The 26,462-nt window shown below is 36.2% G+C and overlaps 1 protein-coding gene across 3 annotated transcripts in view; it reads right to left on the bottom strand.

Moving 5' to 3' along the window:
* LRBA (LPS responsive beige-like anchor protein) overlaps positions 1-26,462 on the bottom strand; it is an 826,328-nt gene that overhangs the window by 510,727 nt on the left and 289,139 nt on the right. For all 3 annotated transcript variants that reach the window (XM_082611157.1, XM_082611155.1, XM_082611156.1), the window contains exon 35: positions 6,340-6,404. In XM_082611157.1, the coding sequence (XP_082467283.1) occupies positions 6,340-6,404 (65 nt within the window). The remainder of the gene's footprint in view (positions 1-6,339; positions 6,405-26,462) is intronic.

The raw sequence follows: 26,462 nt of genomic DNA, 5'->3' as shown, positions 1-26,462 counted from the left end.
ATATCTCTGTTCAGAGATGACATGACTATCTATGGGGAGATCCAAAACAGCTAAACTTTTATCTCACACCATACAAAAACATTAACTCAAAATGAATCACAGACCTAAATGTAGAGGGTAAAACTACAAAATTTCTAGTGATGAAAAAATATTTCTAGAAAAAAAAAAGAAAACCCTAGTACTTGTTTTGACGTAAGATTTCTTGAATTTGCCAAGTCATAATCCATAAAAGAAAAAAAATAGGTAAATTGTACTTTATCAAAATTAAAAACTTTTGCTCTTCAATGAAAATGAAAGGACAAGTCACAGACTGAGAGAAAATATTTGCAAATCGTGTATATGACAAAAGATTTATATCCAGAAATACTGGAATATAAACTACTGTTTAAAAGTCAGAACTCAGACAGTGAATGAAATGTTTAAATGGGCAAAAGATGTACACAGACATTTTCTTAAAGAAGGCACCTGAAAAAACACTCAACAGGATTAGCCATTAGGGAAATGCAAACAAAAACCAGGGTAAGATACCTACGAGGCTAACTAGGAAAATAGCTTGGCAATTTCTTAAAAAATTAGACACAGACTTCCCATTCCACCAAGCAACTGTACTCCTAGGTATCTACCCAAGAGAAATGCAAACATATGTCCACACAAAGCCTTGTACACAAACACACATAGAAGCTTTGTTTATAATAGCCAAAAACGGAAAGCAATCCAAACATTCATTGACTGGGCTTCTCTGGTGGCGCAGTGGTTAAGAATCCGCCTTCCAATGCAGGGGACACGGGTTTGAGCCCTGGTCCGGGAAGATCCCACATGCTGCGGAGCAGCTAAGCCCGTGGGCCACAACTACTCAGCCTGTGAGCCACAACTACTGAGCTCGTGTGCCACAACTACTGAAGCCCACATACCGCAGCAAGAGAAGCCACTGCAATGAGAAGCCCGAGCATCTCAACGGAGACCCAGTGCAGCCAAAAATAAATAAAATTAAAAAAAACAAAACCAAAAAAAAACAAACATTCATTGACTGCTGAAGGGATAAATAAAATATGGTATATCTGTACAATGGAATACTATTAATCAGTAAAAAGGAACAAAATACTGATACCTGCCACAATATGGGTAAAAGCACCAGGAATTATTATAAGAACAGTGTTGGAAGAAAGTGACAGTGATCCAAAAACTAAAAGCAATGAGACATAAACGGAAATTATTTGGGGGTATGTAGAGACACCACTGATGAGGGATGGTAAGTGATACAGTCTACAAACATGAGATTCCAAGCTGACTGAGATCCTGGTCTGACAGTTCCCTGAGTTCCTCTCCTTCTCCGAGCTTGTCTTGCACCCGACCTCAGTCATTTATGGCATGCTCATATGCCAGACCTCATCATTCCCAATAACGGAATGGCCTTGGTTCTACTCGCCCCACTCTCTAAACTACCACCTCTCATGTTATAGCTCACTCATTCTATACTATCACAACTCTCAGTCCTTAGAGCTCCAATCCATCCAGCCTATCGTTTTCTTTACGGTCACTCTCCTCTTTACCTAGCTTAATAATCATAATCCTGTGGTCAATGATGACAATCACTCTCTAGCACAAAGAGACTCCCTTGGCCTTCTCTCCCCCATATTCACTTGGCAAAACCTAAACCCACTGAAACCCAACTCTAACTCTACTTCCATATTTACCTCCCAGACTCTGCAACTACATAAAATGCCTTCCCAGGTTACTGTAAACGACCCATCCATGCTCTACTTTAAAGCCAAACCCCCATTTGCATACAAATTCACCCACTCTCAAATCAACTTAAAAACATCACTCCAGAAATTCTCACCTATCTCTTCTACATTAATTTCCCCACTCCTTACCATGAAACTGTTCTCTGCTTCTCATTTTTTAAAAACCCTACTTCCCTTGACTCTATTCCCCCCACTCCATTTTATTTTTGCTCCCCTTTGTAGCAAAATTCCTCTAAAGAACTGTTTATACACGTTCTATAATTCCTCTTCTCTTATTCTCTTCTTTTCTAAATTCACTGCAAATAGGCTTTTTTCCACACCACTCTCCCAAAACTACTCCTGACCAAGTCAGAAACAACTTCTGAGCCCGTGGTCAAATCTCAGTCATCACCCTACCACCTTAATGATTTCATCTAATCTCAAGGCATTAAACATCATCTCTATTCTTATAACGATCAAGTTTAGATTTCTAGTCTGGAGAAATAATTAACAACTGCCTCTACCTGGATGTCTACTAGAGATATAAAAATCAGTATTTCCAAAACTGAACTCCTGATCTACCCCAACAACTGTTTTATCCACAGCCTTTTCCATCTGGTTGATAGAAACACCATCTTTTCAGCTGCAGAGGTCAAAAATCTTAAGAGTAATACTTGACTCCTAGCTCTCACAATCCACATCCAATTCATTAGTAAATCCTATCAGCTCTACCTTCAAAATGTATTCCTAATCCTACTACTTCTTACCTCCTCTACTGCTGCTGTCCTAGTCCACAACACCATCATGTTTAACTAGAATTACTACAGTAGTTCCCCAGTTGATCTCTTTGCTTCTATCCTTAAATTCCTACATAAATCACCCTTTTAAACTTAAGGCAGATTGTCTCCCTCCTCTGCTCAAAATCCTGCAATGACTGTTATCTCCTGCAGAATGAATTGCAAAGGCTCTACACAAATCTTGCCCTATGTCTCTGACCTCATTTCTTACTTCTCTCCACTTTGATCACTTGTTCTTGCTATACTAGCCTCATTCCTCAAATATGCCGGGGAAGCTTTCATCTGTTTACTGGCTGTTCCCTAGGGCTGGAATGCTTTTCCCCTACATGCCCCTATGTTTAACTCCTTCACATCATTCAAGTGCTTGCTTACATGTCACTTGCTCAGTGATCTGTAATATAACCACTCTATTTAAACTACTCTATAAAGGTATCAAACCTTTATATTTCCTTTAAAAATCACCATTTCCCTCAACCTGCTTCACATTATCTTTTTCCAAAGAACTTACCACCATTCATATATACTCCATTACTTATTTTGTTTATTGTTCATAGTCTGCCAATGACTGTTCAAATGTAAGATCTACAAAAAAAAGAATCTTCATTTTCTTTATTGCTGTAACCCCAGAATCAAGGACAAGTCATGGTACACAGTCAGTGCATAATAAATATTGGCTGAATGAACAGATGAGGAAACGGATGCTCACAGAAGTAAAAGTACTTCCCGTATATCAAAGCTGAAACTTGAACCCAAGGCTACCTTCAAAGCTAAAACTATTAATCACAAGAGTATGTTGCCTTATCTACTAAACGTACACACTAACTTGCATAACTGAGGGCATTTAGACTTAGTAGAACCTAAACAAAATACTTTTTTTCAAGCTTATAAATTCATTTGTTTGTTTATTTTATTTTTAACATTTTTATTATACCACTCGCTCACTTGGTCCCAGCTTACCCTTCCCTCTCCCCATGTCCTCAAGTCCATTCTCTAGTAAGTCTGCGTCTTTATTCCTGTCCTGTCCCTAGGTTCTTCATGACCTTTTTTTTTTTTTTAGATTCCACATATATGTGTTAGCATACGGTATTTGTTTTTCTCTTTCTGACTTATTTCACTCTTATGACAGACTCTTGGTCCATCCACCTCACTATAAATAACTCAATTTCGTTTCTTTTTATGGCTATGTAATATTCCATTGTATATATGTGCCACATCTTCTTTATCCATTCATCTGTTGATGGACACTTAGGTTGCTTCCACGTCCTGGCTATTGTAAATAGGGCTGCAATGAACATTTTGGTACATGACTCTTTTTGAATTATGGTTTTCTCAGGGTATATGCCCAGTAGTGGGATTGCTGGGTCATATGGTAGTTCTATTTGTAGTTTTTTAAGGAACCTCCATACTGTTCTCCATAGTGGCTGTATCAATTTACATTCCCACCAACAGTGTATGTGGGTTCCCTTTTCTCCACACCCTCTCCAGCATTTATTGTTTGTAGAATTTTTGATGATGGCCACTCTGACTGGTGTGAGGTGATACCTCATTGTAGTTTTGATTTGCATTTCTCTAATGATTAATGATGTTGAGCATTCTTTCATGCGTTTGTTGGCAATCTGTACATCTTCTTTGGAGAAATGTCTATTTAGGTCTTCTGCCCATTTTTGGATTGGGTTGTTTGTTTTTTTGATATCGAGCTGCATGAGCTGCTTGTAAATTTTGGAGATTAATCCATTGTCAGTTGCTTCATTTGCAAAATAGACTTTTATAACCACTTCTCTTAAAAAAAAGAACTAGTGTTAATCAGTGTTTTGCATTAAGTAGAACAAATACATATTCGATCAACAGCACTCACTAACTCTTTTTCTATATGTAAACTTTAAAAGCATCCAATACCTCAGTGTTGAAATTCAGCCAAAGAGTTATTTATTTTTTTTGAAGAATAAGCACTTTGAAATTGTTGCTAAAAGTAAGACTAAATTATTAGTCATTCACTCATTGAGAAATATTTATTGGTTTCCCAACACTTTCCAGACTCCAGACTACAATTTAGCTCTGTTTCTCATATAGATCACTGCAATAGCCTTGTTATTGTTCTTGATTTCAATTAGGTCTCCTCTGTTTCAACCCATCCTAAACATCACTGCTAGTTATCCTTCCAAAACCCAAGTATCACAATAATACTTTCTTAAGATCTTTCAAGGCTTCCCACTGCCTTCAGATGAAAATCCAAATACACCACATTAGACCTTTTATGGTCCAGATAACCAATTCTATTCCAACAATTCACACACATACACATGCACACACACTCACACACGTACATACATACCTTCCCACATCACAGTATCTTCAGATATTCTATTCCCTCTATTTAGAATGCTTTTCACACATATGTCCTCCAATTTATCCATAATTCCCACTTTTCCAAAGTCTACATTACTAACCTTACTCATCCTTGAAAATACAACTCAGGAATCATGTTTCCCTGGGGAGGTTCTACCTAATTCTTCTGAACTAAATTGTGTAGTCTTTCTCTTTTTTCACATTCCTACCTTAATAACCTATATGTAAACAATTCTAGCACAGAATTTACCACATGGCATTAGTTGCAGGTTTATTTATTTGTATTCAACACTAGTCTGTGAGCACCTATAATTATTTACTGAGTGAAATAATTTTAGTAGCATTTAATATTAAATAAAGTTAACAGTACCCTCTTCTACAACATTAATGACACAGAGGCTAAATTCCTAGCTACTAGTTCAAATTATTCCTATAGTGATGGTGTCAGTCTCTCAACTCTAGACAGAACAGTATAAAAGACATTCTTAAAAAAATAATTTTGTTCAGAATGCTATTTCCAATGGCAGCCAATCACAACTTTTAATCTATACCCTGGGTCTTCAGTCTAAGTAATCCAAAATCAACTGCCACGGGCTTCCCTGGTAGTGCAGTGGTTAAGAATCCACCTGCCAATGCAGGAGACACGGGTTTGAGCCCTGGGCCGGGAAGATCCCACATGCCGCGGAGCAACTAAGCCAATGTGCCGCAACTACTGAGCCTGTGCTCTAGAGCCCGCGAGCCACAACTACTGAAGCCCACGTGCCTAGAGCCCATGCTCCACAACAAGAGAAACCATCGCAATGCCTGCACACTGCAACGAAGAGTAGCCCCCGCTCACCACAACTAGAGAAAGCCCGCGGGCCGCAACGAAGACCCAACACATCCAAAATAAATAAATAAATAAATTTATTTTTAAAAAAAAGAAGAAATCAACTGACACGGAAATAGACCCAAAGTAGTCCACTCATCATTTCCCCAATTTATTCTTACCCTTTAATTCTCTCACTTTCTTAAATCTATTTTTCCCCTGTATCTTTCCTTTTAATCTCTGTACCTCACTTTTCTTTCCTACTACTGACTATTCTTTCCTTGAATTCTTCTTCCCTTATGCCCAGGCCATGACATAAGAGAGATAATATAGACCATATTAGTCTATTTATTGGCTCTACAAATATAATAGAATTTTCTAGGAAGTCCAAATAAGTATCAGTTTTCCTTATATCTGCTAATGGAATCATCAGTATACTTTTGCCAAAGGTTTACTTACTGAAAAACAAAGAACTGACTTTATCATTAAGCAATAACCATGAAGAGAACAAGATGATTAAATATTGAAATATTTGTAATAATTAATATCTAAGCTCACTATATCACTGACTGCAAAAACAATATAGTACCAAAAATATCAGTTCCAATGGCAAAAATACAATAACATTTTAAAGTAAAATATACATGGATATAAAATAGATTACCTTCCTTCGTTGACAAGTTCAATAAAAGCAAGGCCTGCATTCTTCTGAATAGAATTCTGCCACTCCTAAAAAATAGCAGAAAATAGCTGAACGAATTTCACTCAGTAGGTTATTTCTTTAAAACAATAATTATGAAGAACATCACCCATATCAATTTCATACTTAACTGAAATTGATTTAATGGTAATTAATTTCCAGAAGATCTTAATGGAAAAGTTTTATTAAACATGCTGTCTACCCAATGCAGCCCCATGAACACATAAATAGTTGACATTAAAAAGTAAACTAAACAAGTTAGCAACAAGTTGATTCTAGATAAACTAAATGAGCCTATCTATATTTATCTTGCCCTTTTAGTTCTGTACCATTATATCCTACTAATTTAACTGAAACAGTTTGAAAGGAAGGCAGCAAAGAAGACCAAGGACAGAGGTTTTGGTTTTGTTTCTCTAAGAGATGCATCACCCCAAAAGAGGGGAAGATGGAATTAAGTAGCTCCCTAAACTTAATAATAGCACACATTCTACAAAAATTGATGATTAATGATAAAGAGATGAGAGATCAGTAAATTTGGCTAGACTACTTGTAAGCTAAAAAACTATAATTTACTAGCATATGAATTAGCAAAAGATGGTATAAAATTATTAATATATTCTATATGAATAAGTTATCCATTAAAAAGCCCCCTGGTGGTCCAGTGGTTAAGAATCCATCTGCCGATGCAGGGGACGTGGGTTCAATCCCTGGCTGGGGAACTAAGGTCCCACGTGCCGCAGGGCAAGTAAGCCTGTGCCCCACAATTAGAGAGCCTGTGTGCGGCAACTACAGATCCCACGTGCTCTGGAGCCCAAGCACCACAACTAGAGAGCCCCTGTGCTGCAACTACTGAGCCCACATGCTCTGGAGCCTGTGCACCACGGCTAAAGACAAGCCCACGCAACACGACTAGAGAGAAGCCCACGTACTGCAACAAAGAGCCCGTGTGCCTCAACGAAGAGGCCGGGTGCTGCAACGAAAGATCCCTGATGCCCCAACTAAGACCTGACTCAGCCAAAAATAAAAAGTAAATAAATAAATATTTTCTTTAAAAAGCCTCAGAAGAAAATTAACCAGTAATATATACAGAAATGAATTTTTTTAATCCTCATCTCAAAACAGATATAAAATACGCATTAATCCAATAAACCTGGGCCCCCATGAATTGAAATATAGCTAGATTTGAGAAATGCCAATGCATGTGTGTGTGTATTTTTTTTAAAGAACTCGACATATATACATAATCTTTATGTTCCTTAAAACTGAAGAGCCCTTATATTCCACCTACATAATATCCCTCAACTAATCTTTTTTTGTCCTTTTATAATGGTCAAAACAAAAGACAGTGCTGGGGACCTTACCACTGTTATCATAAGCAGTATTCATATATTCTGAATCTAACACCTTTAAGAGTTTTTAATTCCATGTAGTTTCACCCCTGAAGACTGTTCTGTGTCATGCCAAATTCTGATTTAGTTTTAAGCCTCATCCTTTCACAGCTACTTTCTCCTTTTTATCCCCAGTATTTATTACTTTCATGTTTTGAAAAACCCAAGGTGGCCCTCAGGACTGAAATGGCTGTTTGCCATAATTTTGTTATAGAGTTCTATTTCATGAATAGCGTCAGCAAGAACATACTAACAGAACATATACAGTAGAATGAAAAGTAGATATAAAGTCAGTCAGACATTTGAGGGTAGTAATTGGCTAGGACTAGGTGAGAAGATAAAGCAATGTGTTGCTGAGGAACAAGAAGTCATGGGATCTATGTTCTCAAACTGACTATGACACTAACAGGATATGTCCATAAACAGATCACTCTACATCTCTAGGCCCTCGGTACTCCCTTAAAAAAATTCTTAAAGGTGTGTGATCTTATGATTCAACTTACAAATATTTAGAAATTAGTAGCTCATAAGTCCAAAATATATCGTCTCAAAATTCACAATTGCCAGCATACTGAAACAACAAAATAGGGATCTTATATTTCTTTCACTAAGGTAAACCAAGTCAAGGATAAATAGAAATACCCATCTAATTTAAAATCCTTTCCTTCCAGCAAAATGAAGTAAACAGACAGACAATACAAAGGAAAGCAATCAAACTCCATGAAGAAGTAAATCTCTGAGAGAAGAGGATGTGTCATACCCTCCACTCTTCTCAGAAATAGGAGAAAGAAAAGAGAAAAAAGCAGAAACCGCAGGTAAGTTTTTTGACCCTGGTCCAGAAGGTTCCACACCTCACTTCCGAGGCAGAGGCACAGGGAGATGCCAAGACTCAAAGAGTTGCCCTAAACCTAGTAATGTACAGGAAGAGTAGAGACAGATTTAATGGTAGACGGACCTCAAACAGCCTCACAGTAACTCATGCCCTTGGAGGAGTCAGAAAATTATCACAGAAAGATGTACACATAGCTGAGGCTTTGAGGGGATAAGGAAAACACAGCTGTGACCTTTGTTGATAGACAGCAGGGAATCAGAAAGGATGGTAACAGAGGGATGCCCTAGTCAAGGAACAGAAGCAAAATCTCACTCCTCAGCTCTTATGCCCAACACAGAGCACTCTCAGCAAGCCACCTGGAAATCTGATACAGCACCAGAGTATGAGGGGGCAAGACCTTAAACTGAGCTTTCCTTTAGATCACTTACTTGGGGGAAAAATCTCAAAAGGGAAATTAAATTTAGTAAAAAGAAAATAAAGTTACTTTTCTCGCTACAAAAAAAGAAATTAGGAAGAAAGGCAAGAGGTTACCCCATATATAATTCTTTAGATCAGACATTTTATTTTAAAAAGTATCTACTAGTATTATTTTTCTCAAATCCGTTGTCTCTGATTTAAAACTGCAACAGGTGGGGATTTTTATGTCATACAAAACTCAAACCCCACAGGAAAAACATAGGTAACAGTAGAGACACTCCAAGTTTAAGTATACAGGTAAACATCATTTTGATTTTATTTTCAATTATGTATACAAACTGACTTTTACTGATAATGTAAATTTAAATTTCACAAAGACTGTAAATTTCACAAAGATTTTAAACAGCATGATTTAGGTCAGATAGGAAACTAATTAAAGTTACTATAACTATAAAAACATTACCATCTAAAAATGTTATCACCTCAACTTAAATTGGTATGTCACAATTTTTTTCTTTTCAATTAAAAACAAATTAGACATGAAGATACACATAGAACTGGAAGAGTCCAATTTTTCTTACAAAAGCTCAGAAACATATTTATGACTGCTAATACATTTGGATTCTTGTTTTCTCAAACATCATCTATAAACTCATATTATTTAACTTGTAGTAACAGCTATCTAAACACCTGGAATAAAACTTTTTCACCAGTTAAAAAAATTAGACAAAATGAGGAATGAAGTGAAAATACAAATCTTACCTACACTTTGGGTAGTTATAAAAATCTCACAATTTTTAAAGATATCAGAGTTTTTTTAATTTGCCCATAATCCATTCCTAATTATAAACTGTTTAACATTTAATAAAATATCACATACCAGGTACATAAAGATATACTGATAGGAGTTAATAACTCAGGTAAAAAGAAGCTGAAACCCATGAGAATGGAAATTAATTTGTTTTAATAAACCCAGCTGTTAATCAAAGCCAACAAGCTTTCTCCATACTAAAACACTGACTACAATCCTTAAGGAAGTCGCCTAAACTACAAAGATTCATGCTATCCTAAAGCATTTTCTGCACTTCTGAGACAATTACTAAAGAAGGTGTTAGTCTAAACAATTTCACAAACCACAGGTCAAAATAACCTTTAGTGAGTTTTAGCAGTTGAAAGAAAAGCTTAATGGTTATCGTCTCTCATGATCATTTCAATATTTCATCATAGTATTTACAACTATATAGCAATGCAAAATGTACCGTACATTTAAAGGTTTTGGTTATTCTTTTCCCAGAGGTATTGATGAAAAACATGTTAAAAGCCTCAAATCCAACCACTAATGCAGCTAAGTAATTTTAAAACACATTTCAGCACTTTGGAGAGGAAGGACTCAAAACAAAACTGAGTCAATAATTTCATACCTGTTCTAAGCTGTATTTAATTGACTATCACTTCCTAAGGCCATAACTGTTGACTAGTCAATTTTTACTAAAATATACTCTTAGCTTACTAATGCTCTTAAGTCATACAACAACAGAGATAGTATATATTAGTGAAATCCAGTAAATAAACAGAGTTACACCAATTTTCAAACATGTGCTTTTAGTGGTAAAAGTCCACCAAACTTGGGTTGGGAGAAAAAAAAGTCTTCATCAACTAATTTAATTCTATGCTTCCCCACCATCAACAAACAAACAGAGAAAAAGGGCACCAATAAATGTGCTATATATTAGTTTATAATATTTTGATACAACTTCAACTTCCCTAAAGGGAACTTGACAGTTTTCTATAAATCTGATAATCTCCTACAACATATTTTAGTGTCTTGAGTACAGCACATGAATTTATGTAAATTTTAAAAGTAATTCCCAAATATCACCATGCTCTAAAGCAAATAAAATCAAGCTATAGACTGACAAGATAGACTACATATACTCCATGCTGCCACCTTTTTTCTTTTTTAGTCAAGCCATCGATATTGACATTAAATGTATATCAATTTTTTTTTTATTCTAGTGGGCTAGAAAATCACTAAACTATGTTCTACTCTTAAAATAAAAAAGGTATAGGGCTTCCCTGGTGGCGCAGTGGTTGAGAGTCCACCTGCTGATGCAGGGGACACAGGTTCGTGCCCCGGTCTGGGAAGATCCCACATGCCGTGGAGCGGCTGGGCCCGTGAGCCATGGCTGCTGAGACTGCACGTCTGGAGCCTGTGCTCCACAATGGGAGAGGCCACAACAGTGAGAGGTCCGCGTACCGCAAAAAAAAAAAAAAAAAAAAAAAAAAAAAGGTATAAAATAAGTGACTTTGGTTAAAGAGCAAAAAACAAGAACAAAAATAATAAAGAGAGGATAAGAGTAATGAGAGAAGGTTAAAAAAATTCTCTACAACCTGAAGGGAAATAACTTGAAGACGCAGACAAATGCTTGTTACAAAACCCTTAGAAAGGCCAAGAATTGAAGGCACTGATTACATATATGGATGGCTGAGGGACAGGGATGAAAAGAGTTTAGATGAATAAAAGCTGGTATAAAAAACACAGAACCTGAGCTCCTCTCCCCATATCGATGGCCATCCCCACCACGGTAAGAGACTAGAAGTTTACTTTCCAGAGGAGTAAACCTCTGAACACTTTAAAAAGCCTTACTGTAAAAAACAAAATAACTTGAAAGTATGCTTACTGAACCATGAGACATCAAGCAATATTAGAGAAGTGTTCTCTGAGAAAAAGGATAAGCCATGATAACATTTAAAATAAAGCTCATTCATCACCAGCAGACAGCTCATACATAGGCACATAGACTTTTGCACAATACACTTAAACATGAGCACAAAGGGTCACTAGACATTAGAGGAAAGACTCATATGAATGACAGACACCAAAGAAACAAGCAGGAAAAAAAATAATTATTAAAAATGGACAAAACATTAACAAATTAAAAAATATTGTTAATGGGGTAGGGAGAGGAAGACTAAAGGAAATATAATTAATACCATCAGAAAGGTAAAAACTTTCATGTAAAAATTCAGGGCAGGGATTTTTTTTTATTCACTGGTACCTTTTTGCCTCTGTATTAGTGTCCTCCAAGCCAAGAGTCTGTGGCCCTCAGCAGTGCCCATGATCACAGGCTTTGGAAGCTCCTTTAATCTCTAAGAAAAACTGGAGCAGGAGTTGTAAAATGGACTGTCTTATTGGAGCCCAGACATCTGGGGAGCCAGAAAACCCTCTCTTTGCACAACAGATGAAATTTGTTGTATGAAAAACAGAGTCCTCCAGAGAAGCAGAACCAACAAGACAGAGATATGTATTTTATTCATTTTAAGAAAGTGGCTCACATAATTATGGAGGCTGACAAGTCTCAGCAGGGCGAGTTAGCAAGCAGCAGAACCAGGAGAGCCAATGGTGTAATTCTACTCCACGCCAAAAAGTCTAAAAATCTGGAAAATGAATGGTGTAGTTCCAGACTGAAGGGCACTAGGCTCAAAACCCAAAAAGAGCCAATATGTTACTTTGAGGACAAAGGCAGGAAAAAGTGACGTCTCAGTTCGAAGGCAGTTGAGCAAGTAGAATTCTCTCTACTCAGGGTATGCTCAGCCTTTTTGCGCTAGTCGGGCCTTCAACTGATTGGATGAGGCCCATCCACAACAGGAAGGACAACCTGCTTTAGAAAGCCTTCCAATTTAAATGTTAATCTCATTCAGAAACTCTCGGAATAATGTCTGACCAAATATCTGGATACCCCATAACATAGTCAAGTTGACATAAAATTAACCATCCAGCTCTCCCCTCCCATCTCCCGTGAAAACCTCAGAAAACTAGAAAATGCTATTAGAAATTAAGAGTATAATAACAAACAAAAATTTTGAAAGAACTACTGGAAGATGTTGAAGAAGCCTCTTAGGAGAATAAAACAAAAGATAAAATGAAGGAAAAACAGGTGAGAATGGATGTGAAAATTAGATAATTAATCCAGACAGTTCAACATCTAACCAAGAGGAGTTCTAGAAACAGAAATGAGAATACAGAGAAAGAAATTCCCATAGATATAATTCAAGAAAACTTCTCTGAACATAAGTACATACTTTTTCAGACTGAAAAAGTTTACATTAAATGTCAAAGACAATGGATTTTAAAAGATCCACACACATCAAGGTACAATCCAGTAACAACAAACACTTTTTAAAATAATAAAAATACTAAAAGCTCTCACAGAGAAAAAAATAATTGGAAAGATTACAATTTTCAGCCTGTAATACTAATATCCCAACAAGCCACCAGTCACATATAAAGGTTAAAAAAAAAAAAAAGACATTTTCAGACAAGCGAGGTCTAAAAAATTCTACCGTCATGCATTCTTCTTTCAGAAGTTACAAAGGACATGCCTCATCAAAATTAATACAGAAACCCCACTATCATCCTCCATCCCAGTTCTGCTTTAATTGTTCCATGGCATACTTACTGCCAATTAGATTTCTTTTTTGCTTTTCTCTTTGTTTCATTCTCTCCTATTTCCTGTGCTAAGACAATGACCAGCACATACAGAATAAGTGATCAATAAATGCTGAATCAGTGTATCTTTCATAAAAGAAGGCCACTATAGGACACAGGAAACAGACACTATAGCATAAGAGGGAGAAGAAGAAACATCTAGGTTGATGATAAAAGAAGCCTCCAGATGACACCTTTCTACACAACTAAGGAGTAACCAATCCAGGCAAGAACAAGAAAACAGAGAACTCCAGGTACTGTATCTCCAAGAAAAATAATTGAACCAATAGATACCAAGTGTGTTCATTACACTGGCAGAAGTTATATGATTTCAGTGGAAAATTCAGAAATAAGTTTGTGGTGGGTACACAGAAATTAAAATTAACCAAAAAAGTAGGAAATTACTAATTCCAGGAGAAAGAATGAAAGAGAGACAAACAAGTGGGAGGGAGAGAGGGAGAGAGAGACAGAGGGAGGGAGGGAGGAAGGAAGGAAGGAAGGAAAGAAGGAGGGAGGAAGGAGAGGCAAGGTGGTTGGGTAAGCATGGTACATTTTGTTGGTCTGCACAGATATTTACATTGTCACGAAAATGTAAATGCTAGGTATGGTTTTAACTAAATACTATGATATAACTGTCCTGGAAACAAGAGAGCACATGAAATGAACAGGGACAGCAATATAAGTACTCAATAGTCATCTTCCATAGAAGACATTACATAATATCTAAAACAGAAAAATCCAGAAATAGCTATCATTTAGACATATGAAAGTAACTAGCAGAGGCAAAAGCTAAGAGATATGAATGTGGCTCCTTCCAGAAAGTAAGAATCAAGGGAGAGAAGAAGAATTGCAGCAGGGAACTGCTGTTTTCAGTTTAAGTTTTATACTATTATTAGATCTGTGAAATAATATATGTTTTCCTTGATAAAAAATAAAATTTATATTAAAAATCATATGTTCTAAATGAGGAATAGTAAATGAATAGAAAAGAGAAATAAAAATGCACATAATATTTCTCTAACTTGACAATAGGTATTTATGCAAAATTATTCTAAAATATCTCTAAACAATAGAACAAGCATTCAAGTTTCACAAACACTGATATCAAAATCATGAAAATGTAAGGTTAACAGCTGACCTTTCAGCAGAAACTCTGCAAGCTGAAAGGTAGTGGCAGGACATATTCAAAGTGATAAAAGGGAAAAACCTACAACCAAGATTACCCTACCCAGCAAGAAACTCATTCAGATTCAACGAAGAAATCAAAACCTTTACAGACAAGCAAAAGTTAAGAGAATTCAGCACCACCAAACCAGCTTTACAACAAATGCTAAAGGAACTGCTCTATGCAGGAAACACAAGAGAAGGAATAGACTTACGATAACAAACCCAAAACAATTAGGAAAATGGTAATAAGAACATATATATCTATAACTACCTTAAATGTAAATGGATTAAATGCTCCAACCAAAACACAGACTGGCTGAATGGATACAAAAACAAGACCCATATCTATGCTGTCTACAAGTGACCCAGTTCAGACCTAGGGACACATACAGACTTGAAGTGACGGGATGGAAAAAGATGTTCCATGCAAATGGAAATCAAAAGAAAGCTGGAGTAGCAATTCTCATATCAGAAAAATAGACTTTAAAATAAAGACTATCACAAGAGACAAAGAAGGGCACTACACAATGATCAAGGGATCAATCCAAGAAGAAAATACAACAATTGTAAATATTTATGCACCCAACATAGGACCACCTCAATACATAAGGCAAATACTAACAGCCATAAAAGGGGAAGTCGACAGTAACAAAATCATAGTAGGGGACTTTAACACCCCACTTTCACCAATGGACAGATCAACCAAAATGAAAATAAATAAGGAAACACAAGCTTTAAATAATACATTAAACAAGATGGACTTAATTGATATTTATAGGACATTCCATCCAAAAACAACAGAATACACTTTCTTCTCAAGTGCTCATGAAACATTTTCCAGGGAGGTCATATCTTGGGTCACAAATCAAGCCTTGGTAAATTTAAGAAAATTGAAATTGTTGCAAGTATCTTTTCCGACCACAGCACTATGAGACTAGATCTCAATTACAGGAAAAAATCTGTAAAAAATACAAACACACAGAGGATAAACAACACTACTACTAAATAACCAAGAGATCACTGAAGAAATCAAAGAGGAAATCAAAAAAATACCTAGAAACAAATAACAATGAAAAGACGATAACCCAAAACCTACAGGATGCAGCAAAAGCAGTTCTAAGAGAGAAGTTTATAGCACTACAATCCTACCTTAAGAAACAAGAAGCATCTCAAATAAACAACCTAACCTTACATCTAAAGCAATTAGAGAAAGAAGAACAAAAAACCCCCAAAGTTAGCAGAAGGAAAGAAATCTTATAGATCAGATCAGAAATAAATGAAAAAGAAATGAAGGAAACAACAGCAAAGATCAATAAACTAAAAGCTGGTTCTTTGAGAAGATAAAGAAAATTGAAAAACCATTAGCCAGACTCATTAAGAAAAAAGAGGAGAAGACTCAAATCAATAGAATTAGAAATGAAAACGAAGAAGTAACAACTGACACTGCAGAAATACAAAGGATCATGAGATATTACTACAAGCAAATACATACCAATGAAATGGACAACCTGGAAGAAATGGACAAATTCTTAGAAATGCACAACCTGCCAAGACTGAATCAGGAAGAAATAGAAAATATGAACAGACCAATCACAAGCACTGAAATTGAGACTGTGATAAAAAATCTTCCAACAAACAAAAGCCCAGGACCAGATGGCTTCACAGGCGAATTCTATCAAGCATTTAGAGAAGAGCTAACACCTATCCTTCTGAAACTCTTCCAAAATATAGCAGAGGGAGGAACACTCCCAAACTCATTCTACGAGGCCACCATCACCCTGATACCAAAACCAGACAAAGATGTCACAAAGAAGGAAAACTACAGGCCAATATCACTGATGAACATAGGTGCAAAAATCCTCAACAAAATACTAGCAAACAGAATCCAACAGCACATTAGAAGGATCATACACCATGATCAAGTGGGATTTATCCCAGGAATGCAAGGATTCCTCAATATACACAAATCAATTGATGTGATACACCATATTAACAAATTGAACAAGAAAAACCATATGGTCATCTCAATAGATGCAGTAAAAGCTTTCAACAAAATTCAACACCCATTTATGATATAAACCCTCTAGAAAGTAGGCATAGAGGGAACTTACCTCAATATAATAAAGGCCATATATGACAAACCCACAGCCAATATCGTTATCAATGGTGACAAACTGAAACCATTTCCACTAAGATCAGGAACAAGACAAGGTTGCCCACTTTCACCACTATTCTTCAACATAGTTTTGGAAGTTTTAGCCACAGCAATTGGAAAAGAAAAAGAAATAAAAAGAAACCAAATTGGAAAAGAAGAAGTAAAGCTGTCCCTGTTTGCAGATGACATGATACTATACATAGAGAATCCTGAAGATGCTACCAGAAAACTACTAGAGCTAATCAATGAATTTCATAAAGTAACAGGATACAAAATTAATGCACAGAAATCTCTTACATTCCTATACATTAACGACAAAAAATCTGAAAGAGAAATTAAGGAAACACTCCCATTTACCACTGGAACAAAAAGAATAAAATACCTAGGAATAACCTATCTAAGGAGACAAAAGACCTGTATGCAGAAAACTATAAGACACTATGAAAGAAATTAAAGATGATACAAACAGATGGAGAGATACACCATGTTTTTGGATTGGAAAAATCAACACTGTGAAAATGACTATACTACCCAAAGCAATCTACAGATTCAATGCAATCCCTATCAAACTACCAATGGCATTTTCCACAGAACCAGAACGAAAAATTTCACAATTTGTATGGAAACACAAAAGACCCTGAATAGCCAAAGCAATCTTTTTTTTTATATATATCTTTATTGGAGTATAATTGCTTAACAATGGTGTGTTAGTTTCTGCTTTATAACAAAATGAATCAGTTATACATATACATATGTTTCCATATCCCCTCCCTCTTGCGTCTCCCTCCCAACCTCCCTATCCCACCCCTCCAGGCGGTCACAAAGCACCGAGCTGATCTCTCTGTGCTATGCGGCTGCGCCAAAGCAGTCTTGAGAAAGAAAAATGGAGCTGCAGGAATCAGGCTCCCAGACTTCAGACTACACTACAAAGCTATAGCAATCAAGACCGTATGTTACTGGCACAAAAAGAGAAATACAGATCAACGGAACAGGATAGAAAGCCCAGAAATAAACCCACACACATACGGTCACCTTAACTTTAATAATTGAGGCAAGAATATACAATGGAAAAAGACAGCCTCTTCAATAAGCAGTGCTGGGAAAACTGAACAGCTACATGTGAAACAATGAAATTAGAAAACTTCCTAGGGCTTCCCTGGTGGCGCAGTTGTTGAGAGTCCGCCTGCCGATGCAGGGGACACAGGTTCATGCCCCGGTCTGGGAAGATCCCATGTGCCGCGGAGCATCTGGGCCCGTGAGCCAGGGCTGCTGGGCCTGCGTGTCTGGAGCCTGTGCTCTGTGGCGGGAGAGGCCACAGCAGTGAGAGGCCCACGTACTGCAAAAAAAAAAAAAAAAAAAAAAGAAAACTTCCTAACACCATACACCAAAATAAAATAAAAATGGATTAAAGACCTAAATGTAAGGCCAGAGACTATAAATTTCTTAGAGGAAAACATACGCAGAACACTGTCTGACATAAATCACAGCAAAATCCTTTTTGACCCACCTTCTAGAGAAATGGAAATAAAAACAAAAATAAACAAATGGGACCTAATGAAACTTAAAAGCTTTTGCACAGCAAAGGAAACTATAAATAAGATGAAAAGACAACCCTCAGAATGGGAGAAAATATTTGCAAATGCAGAAATTGACAAAGGATTAATCTCCAAAATTTACGAGCAGCTCATGCAGCTAAATATCAAAAAACAAACAACCCAATCCAAAAATGGGCAGAAGACCTAAATAGACATTTCTCCAAAGAACATATACAGATTGCCAACAAACACATGAAAGGATACTCAGCATCACTAATCATTAGAGAAATGTAAATCAAAACTACAATGAGGTATCACCTAAGAACTGTCAGAATGGCCATTATCAAAAAATCCACAAACAAGAAATGCTGGAGGGGGTGTGAAGAAAAGGAAACCTTCTTACACTGTTGGTGGGAATGTTAATTGATACAGCCACTATGGAGAACAGTATAGAGGTTTCTTAAAAAACTAAAAATAGAACTACCATACGACCCAGCAATCCCACTACTGGGCCTATACCCGGAGAAAACCATTCAAAAAGAGTCATGTACCAAAATATTCATTGCACCTCTATTTACAATAGCCAGGACATGGAAGCAACCTAAGTGTCCATCAACAGATGAATGGATAAAGATGTGGCACATATATACAATGGAATATTACTCAGCCATAAAAAGAAACGAAATTGAGTTATTTGTAGTGAGGTAGATGGACCTAGAGTGTGTCATACAGACTGAAGTAAGTCAGAAAGAGAAAAACAAATGCCATATGCTAACACACATATATGGAATATAAAAAAAAAGTTCTGAAGAACCTACGGGCAAGACAGAAATAAAGACACAGACCTACTAGAGAATGGACTTGAGGATATGGGGAGGAGGAAGGGTAAGCTGGGACAAAATGAGAGAGTGGCATGGACATATATACACTATCAAACGTAAAACAGATAGCTAGTGGGAAGCAGCCGCATAGCACAGGGAGATCAGCTCGGTGCTTTGTGACCACCTAGGGGAGTGGGATAGGGAGGGTGGGAGGGAGGGAGACTCAAGAGGGAAGAGATATGGGAACATATGTATATATATAACTGATTCACTTTGTTATAAAGCAGAAACTAACACACCACTGTAAAGCAACTATACTCCAATAAAGATGTTAAAAAAAAAAGAGTCATGTACCGCAGTGTTCACTGCAGCTCTATTTACAATAGCCAGCACATGGAAGCAACCTAAGTGTCCATCAACAAATGAATGGATAAAGAAGATGTGGTACATATATACAATGGAATACTACTCAGCCATAAAACGAAACGAAACTGAGTTATTTGTAGTGAGGTGGATGGACCTAGAGTTTGTCATACAGAGTGAAGTAAGTCAGAAAAAGAAAAACAAGTACTGTATGCTAACACATATATATGGAATCTAAAAAAAAAGGTTCTGAAGAACCTAGGGCCAGGACAGGAATAAAGATGCAAACGTAGAGAATGGACTTGAGGACATGGGGAGGGGGAAGGGTACGCTGGGATGAAGTGAGAGAGTGGCATGGACATATATACACTACCAAATGTAAAATAGCTAGCTAGTAGAAGCAGCCACATAGCACAGGGAGATCAGCTCGGTGCTTTGTGACCACCTAAAGGGGTGGGATAGGGAGGGTGGGAGGGAGACTCAAGAGGGAGGAGATATGGAGACATATGTATAGCTGATTCACTTTGTTATAAAGCAGAAACTAACACACCATTGTAAAGCAATTATACTCCAATATAGATGCTAAAAAAAAACTATGAAAATGTAAATGTATCATAAACTATTAAGAATTTTTATTTTTTTACAAGTTAGTATTTTACATCCTACCAAATAAAATTAACTTCATTGCTATTGGTAATAAAATATTCTCCTTTTTTTTAAGTATTGACCTAAGGATCCAAACATAATTTAAAAATGGAATGAAGAATAATTTGTTAACAAAAACCTAAACTCATATCAAATTATTTCACTTTTCTTATAAAAAGTTAAAAATTTAAAGGCTTCTGCTCTTCAATGAAATATCAATATTAATATTTTAAGATGTTACAGTTATCTATGCCTTTGTAAAATAAATCAAATTGGTTGGATATAGATCCAAGTACCAAAATACATGTCAGAAACACTATTAGGAGTCAAGGGAGTAGGCCACAAAGGAGAGCTCAAATGAGGAAGGGAACGTATTAACACAAAATTGAGAAGCACATTATGCACAGGACTAAAGGTCAAAACCAGAGAAAACTGGTTCATAGTCATGATACAGTAATCTTAAGTGCTCAAAGTAAACTATCAAGAACTTTTCAGCAGTGTTTGCACTTTGTGTCAGCACTCTCTCAACAGCATATCTAACAGAAACTTGAGGAACCACATACCAGGAAAGACTATAGCATAAGAGTAAAGAACAGGTTTTATTCCATTGTCTCTGTAGAGGGTAAAACAAATCATTACATGAAATATCAAAATAACATTTTACCTTTTGGCAAGTTTTCATTTTGATAATTTTTGTGACCATGTACATCTAAGTTGTACATCTAGTTTGTACAAGTATTATGGCTCAGTTTATAAATAAAATATATACACAGATAACTACAAAATAAAGAGAGAGAAAAGACATAAAACTTCTGTTAAAGTTGGATTAGCAAATGGTTCAGTTTCATAACTCCTTATTTAACAAATGCTTTTGAATATTTACTATGTGGAAGGAATTGAATAATGAGAAAATAACTATTTATAGGATTGACAAAATAAATAATACAAGGATTTAACAATCCAAAAAGTTGAGATAACCATGCAGTCAAGTATGTGATTACTATATAGTTTTAAATTGTTTGTAAATAATCAAAAAAACAATAATCCCCTGGTGTTGTGTTTAAGCATACATTAAAATTAATATATTTGCAAGTTTCTTTAAAAATCTGTTTTTAAACTTTTTCAGAAAAAAACATATTCTCCAGTCAACAATGATCTTTCAAATAACTTCCAAACTGGTGTCAATATAGTCAAGATCTTTCACTAATCAATAAAGAACGCTTGATTTCAATAAAGGTGACAAAAGTTGCTCTAACCCTTTCTAGCAACAAGCTCTCAACAGACGATCATCATTAAGCTTATATCAGTGCTTCACATTCAGGAGCTATATAAATGTGTCCTATTAGTACATGGTCAGTCTGTTTGGCAACTCCAGTTCTCCAGACATGTGGCAATTGCTGCCCTTTGAGGTCTGAAGTCAAGTCTTTAGGGAATCTCAAAGCCTGCACTGAAATTACAAGGAGCGTTCATTAGGGACTGCTGGAGAGGAAACATGAAAGACTTCCATTAAAACTATATAAAACAGCTACTTATTTTAAAAAGATTTTTAAACCACCTCATGTACTCAGCTACAATAAAAAGTATTTACCAACTGAATTATTTTTAAAAGCACTACTTTCAGCACATGGGTACATTCTTCATGCCTCCCATCCCCCACCTCAATACACCTACCATTCCTTTTATAGGGATCATCAAGTCAAGCTTTTGGTGTCCTGGGAGAGAATAAAACTACCTATACCTCTAAACTCTTTCTACAGATCACTGTAAACATTTATAAAATGAAGGTAATTTTAGAGACAAAGTTTTTTTTTCTAATATTAATTTTCAATAATACATACTGTTACTTAAACTCAGCCAGACATACATATGTGTTTCTTTAGAGATGCCTCTTTTTTTTAATTCAAAAAGGCTCCCTCTACTTCATTTTCACTCAATTTTAAACTAATAATCATAAAAAAGTTGTAAACACAAAATAATGTAAATTACATACTAGTTAATCTATGAAATGGCATTTATCAGATAATATTATGGAAAATATATGAAGATTCAAATGTTTAAAATTAAAAGAAGAATGTCAATAAATTGACAGACAAGTGTTCAAAGAAATTTCATGTCTTTGCTATCTCAGGATTTTGAAAAACATAGTAAATATATTTTCTAATTAATAATTGTTGCCATTTTAAATTTCTAAATAGTAAAAAAAAAGTGTAGACACTTTTTAACTTGAGAGTATGGTTATTTATTAAATTTGCAACAAAACAAATACTACTAGAGAATACTTCAGTAACAAATCTCTATAAAATGTTATATAAAATTCATTAGCTTGCCTCAGTCATTTCTTGCATTCACATATATGTTGGTTTCTGACAACCTAATTCCAAAAAGCAATTACAACCTCCATCCATATGTAAAAAGATAACAGAAAGCAAGTACATTAAACCAGTTTAAAAGAATAAAAATCTAAAGAAAACAGATTACGAATGATTTATATGAATGCCTAGTGCTGAAGTTAATTACAAGTAACCCAATAAAATAGTGCCTTTATTATTGTACAGCAAGTAATAGCTCTAGATGAAGAAACCAGACTCTTTCTGCTGACTTTTGCATGCCCAATCCCACAGCACACAACATTAAGAATTTAAACTGTAGTAAATAAGGCACATAGCAAACAGCAGCTTTTAACTAAAAGCAGAAACCTCCCCTGCTGTTTAACCATTTGGAGTCCACCACTCTGAACAGTGACCACTGTAAACTGATACCATGTGCTCATTGAATAAATTCTTAATGTTAATACAAAGTGAGATTTAATTTCAGTATTCAAAAATTTACATCAAATGAAAAGTAAATAACTGTGGAATGTATTCATTAGGAGAAAATAAAGTATCATTTATGTTTATGCTATGAAATTATATCTTCAGAATCGAATTTTTCCAAACTTCATACTACATCTACCAGTAAAGCTCTGGTCCTAATTTTACAGTATACTACCTAAGACACATACATTACGTGCTGCAGTAGTATGTTATAGTTGTCAACAGCCACAAGCTATAGCCAATCACAGTATGCTTAATGACTTTCCCAATGAAGAGGAGTAAGACCTTTCAGTCCAGAATGATTCCATAATTCTTTCAAATATTTATCAATGTACCTAATGAGATATTAGTTGGTATAAACTTTAATGCAAAAGTCCTAAAACATGTTATAGATAAACATTACCATGTAGGTCATTTTGACCTACAACATAACTAAAATAGTGACATGAAATACTTGATAACCTGGTTTTGCTGCACAAATAATCAGTGGTGCATCTCTCTGGCAGTATTTTATTCATATCAATTTTATCACCATTAGAAATATATATGCAATACTAGCTTATTTTTGCTTTTTTTTTTCTGGGTCAATAACTTTACAAATTGGAATTTGTCTCAACTACAGTAAAATTCTTTAAAGGTAGCGATGCCTATCTCTTGGGGTTCTCAACAGTACCTGACTCCATTTCCCTTATAGCAAACATTCAAATGTTTGTTAAAGAGACCATAATTTAACACTGTTAGGCGAAGGAGGGAGGAGCATGGTACCAAGAACACTCACTAGATAGATTACTCACTTGTTGTGGCCGCTATAACAAATCGTCACAAACTTGGTGGCTTAAATTACTAGAAGTCTGTTCTCTCACAGTTCTGGAGGCTAGAAGTCCAAAATGAGTTTCACTGAGCCAAAATCAAAAGCTGGTCTTGGGCTTCCCTGGTGGCGCAGTGGTTGAGAGCCCGCCTGCCGATGCAGGGGACACGGGTTCGTGCCCCGGTCCGGGAGGATCCCACATGCCGTGGAGCGGCTGGGCCCGTGAGCCATGGCCACTGAGCCTGCGCGTCCGGAGCCTGTGCTCCGCAACGGGAGAGGCTACAACAGCGCGAGGCCCACATACCGAAAAAAAAAAAAAAAAAAAGCTGGTCTTCTCCTGGAGGCTCTAGGGGAAAATCTGCTCCTTGCCTCTCCCAAGCTTCTAGTGGCTGTCAGCACTCTTTGGCTTGTGGCCACACTGCTCTCTGCTCCATCATCAGACTGCCTCCTCCTCTGGGTACCTATCTCTAATCTCCCTCTGACTCTCTGTCATAAGGATACATGTAACAGCATGTAGGGCCCATCCAAATAATGCAGGAGTATCCCTTATGTCAAAATCCTTAACATAACCACACAAAAACCCTCTTTCCAAATAAGGTAACATTCATCGGTTCCAGAGATTTGACATGGATATCTTTGGGGGAGCTGTTTTTCAGCCTATCGTACTAGAGAAGCCAAATTAAAATAACAGAAAGAGCTAGCTGAACAAAAGTGACCTTTACTACGAAGTTCGACAAACTTCAGAGGACTCAAAGGAAATAAACTCAGTATATTGTGGCAAGAGTTGGAGAAGTTTTTAAGCAAGTTAACTTGTGCTACAGGTATTGGTTCTAACGGTGACCGACTTGTGACTGCTTTTGTTTTCAGTCCCAGAAATTCAGCTACCAGGCTACAAGAAACTCAAATCTGGGCAGCTGAGAGAGAAGATACAGGTAACAAGCAGATATCATGAAGAACAACTCCTGATAATTAGCAGAAAACCAATGACAGCACTGCCCAATGTCCAAATAAGTAAGGCAGCAATGCAGACTTGGTTAAGAGACCAAAAGAATCAGAAAGCTTCTTTGTAAAAAACTTTCCCGTTGTTTTACTTTCTCACTGCCAATGAGCAAACTCCTTTTTTATTCCTTAACTTACAGTACCAGAAAAACAGAAACCTATGCTCACAAACTAAGCTACAAATGAGTGCTATAAAACAACAATGCATCTTTTCAATACATATAAATAGGACACAACTCTGAAAGATTAAGCAAAGCTGTAAGCTTTCTTAGGTAAAGGAATAGACCACCTCCCCTCTGAAAAAAGAACAATAAGAAACCAGACTTCAGTTTGCTCTCAATTATGTAGTATCTGATAATAAGAATAACAATGACAAATCAACAGACCGAACAAGACAATTCCACTGTTTTAACTGAATGTCTAATGAAAACTTGAGATTCCAACAAAAATTTTTCAAAAATACCTAATTCTTATCAAAAAGAATGCCTTATGCATCCAGTATTTAGGATATTGCCATGCATTTTCATACTCACTATATGTAAAAGCACCTTGTTGAAAGGAAGATGTCAGAAGAATGTCAGAAAAGATTCGGGTTTAGGCAGTTTGATTTTTCTGGTAAAATACCCAGAAAATGACATGATACATATAACACATATGTCAAATACCTGAATGCTACTTACAAGGCAGCAGAGAAATAAGTGTAAACTAAAATAAAATAGATATTAGAGAGCTTTAAAATAAGGCAGTGGGGTGTGAATTTGATAAGACAGTAAACTGCAGCTTCTCTTGGAAAGGAAATACAAAGAGACTCCTGTAGGAAAGTAAACCTGTTAGTACGTACTGAAAGAGGTAAAAATCAACACAAAGGAAAAGGCCATTTCTCTAATTCAGGAATAAGCTAGGTCAGAATTTCTGATTCTTTACGGAGACATTTTTCAAATGATACCTCCTTTTGTCCCTGCCTGTCTCCCCGATTCTGACAGCACTCAGGGTGAGACTCATCATAATGAGCAACTGTTAATGATGATGTATCTGGCCAGAAAAAAAAAAAAAAAAAAAAAAAGGTTGATAATCAGCGACCTAGGTTAACTGTTATAAAAGCATTTCTCAACTATGGTAACACAGGAGGTGTGTTGAAAGTAATGCAGTATAAATAAAAAAGCACTGAAATATACAGAAGACATCTTTAAGAAAATCACTGGAGTACTAATCCCTAAAATGACATCCATCTCACTTGTATTCAGGTATACTTTATTGACTTCCAAAGGAGTGATCACTATAGCTAGCACGGGAAACAGTGGGATCACCTTTGGAAGCCTATGGAAAATATGAATGTTAACCATCAACCTTGCCTACATGAAAATGGCCCCAAACTGCAAATTTATGGGATATCTCCTAGATCTAATAATGTATGGTTTGAGATGAAAATGGACTAGACTGGGCATATAATCACAGAAAGAAGAGAAAATAATGAAAGAGACACTGCAGAAAATAATGGTGGACTAAAGCAAAGATATGAAAAATCTAATTTCATGAAAAGAAAACAAGAGGCACTAAAAATACTGAATAAAGAGAGGATTTTGTGTGCTGTTAAAAACACTTAGATTGAGAAACTAATAACTAATTTACAACCTACTTTGCTCTATGGACTGTTC

Source organism: Mesoplodon mirus (genome assembly GCF_964341445.2).
Source record: "Mesoplodon mirus genome assembly, chromosome: 2".
NCBI lineage: Eukaryota > Metazoa > Chordata > Mammalia > Artiodactyla > Ziphiidae > Mesoplodon > Mesoplodon mirus.
The sequence above is the reverse complement of the archived record's forward strand: the minus strand, read 5'-3'. Positions and strand labels throughout refer to the sequence as shown.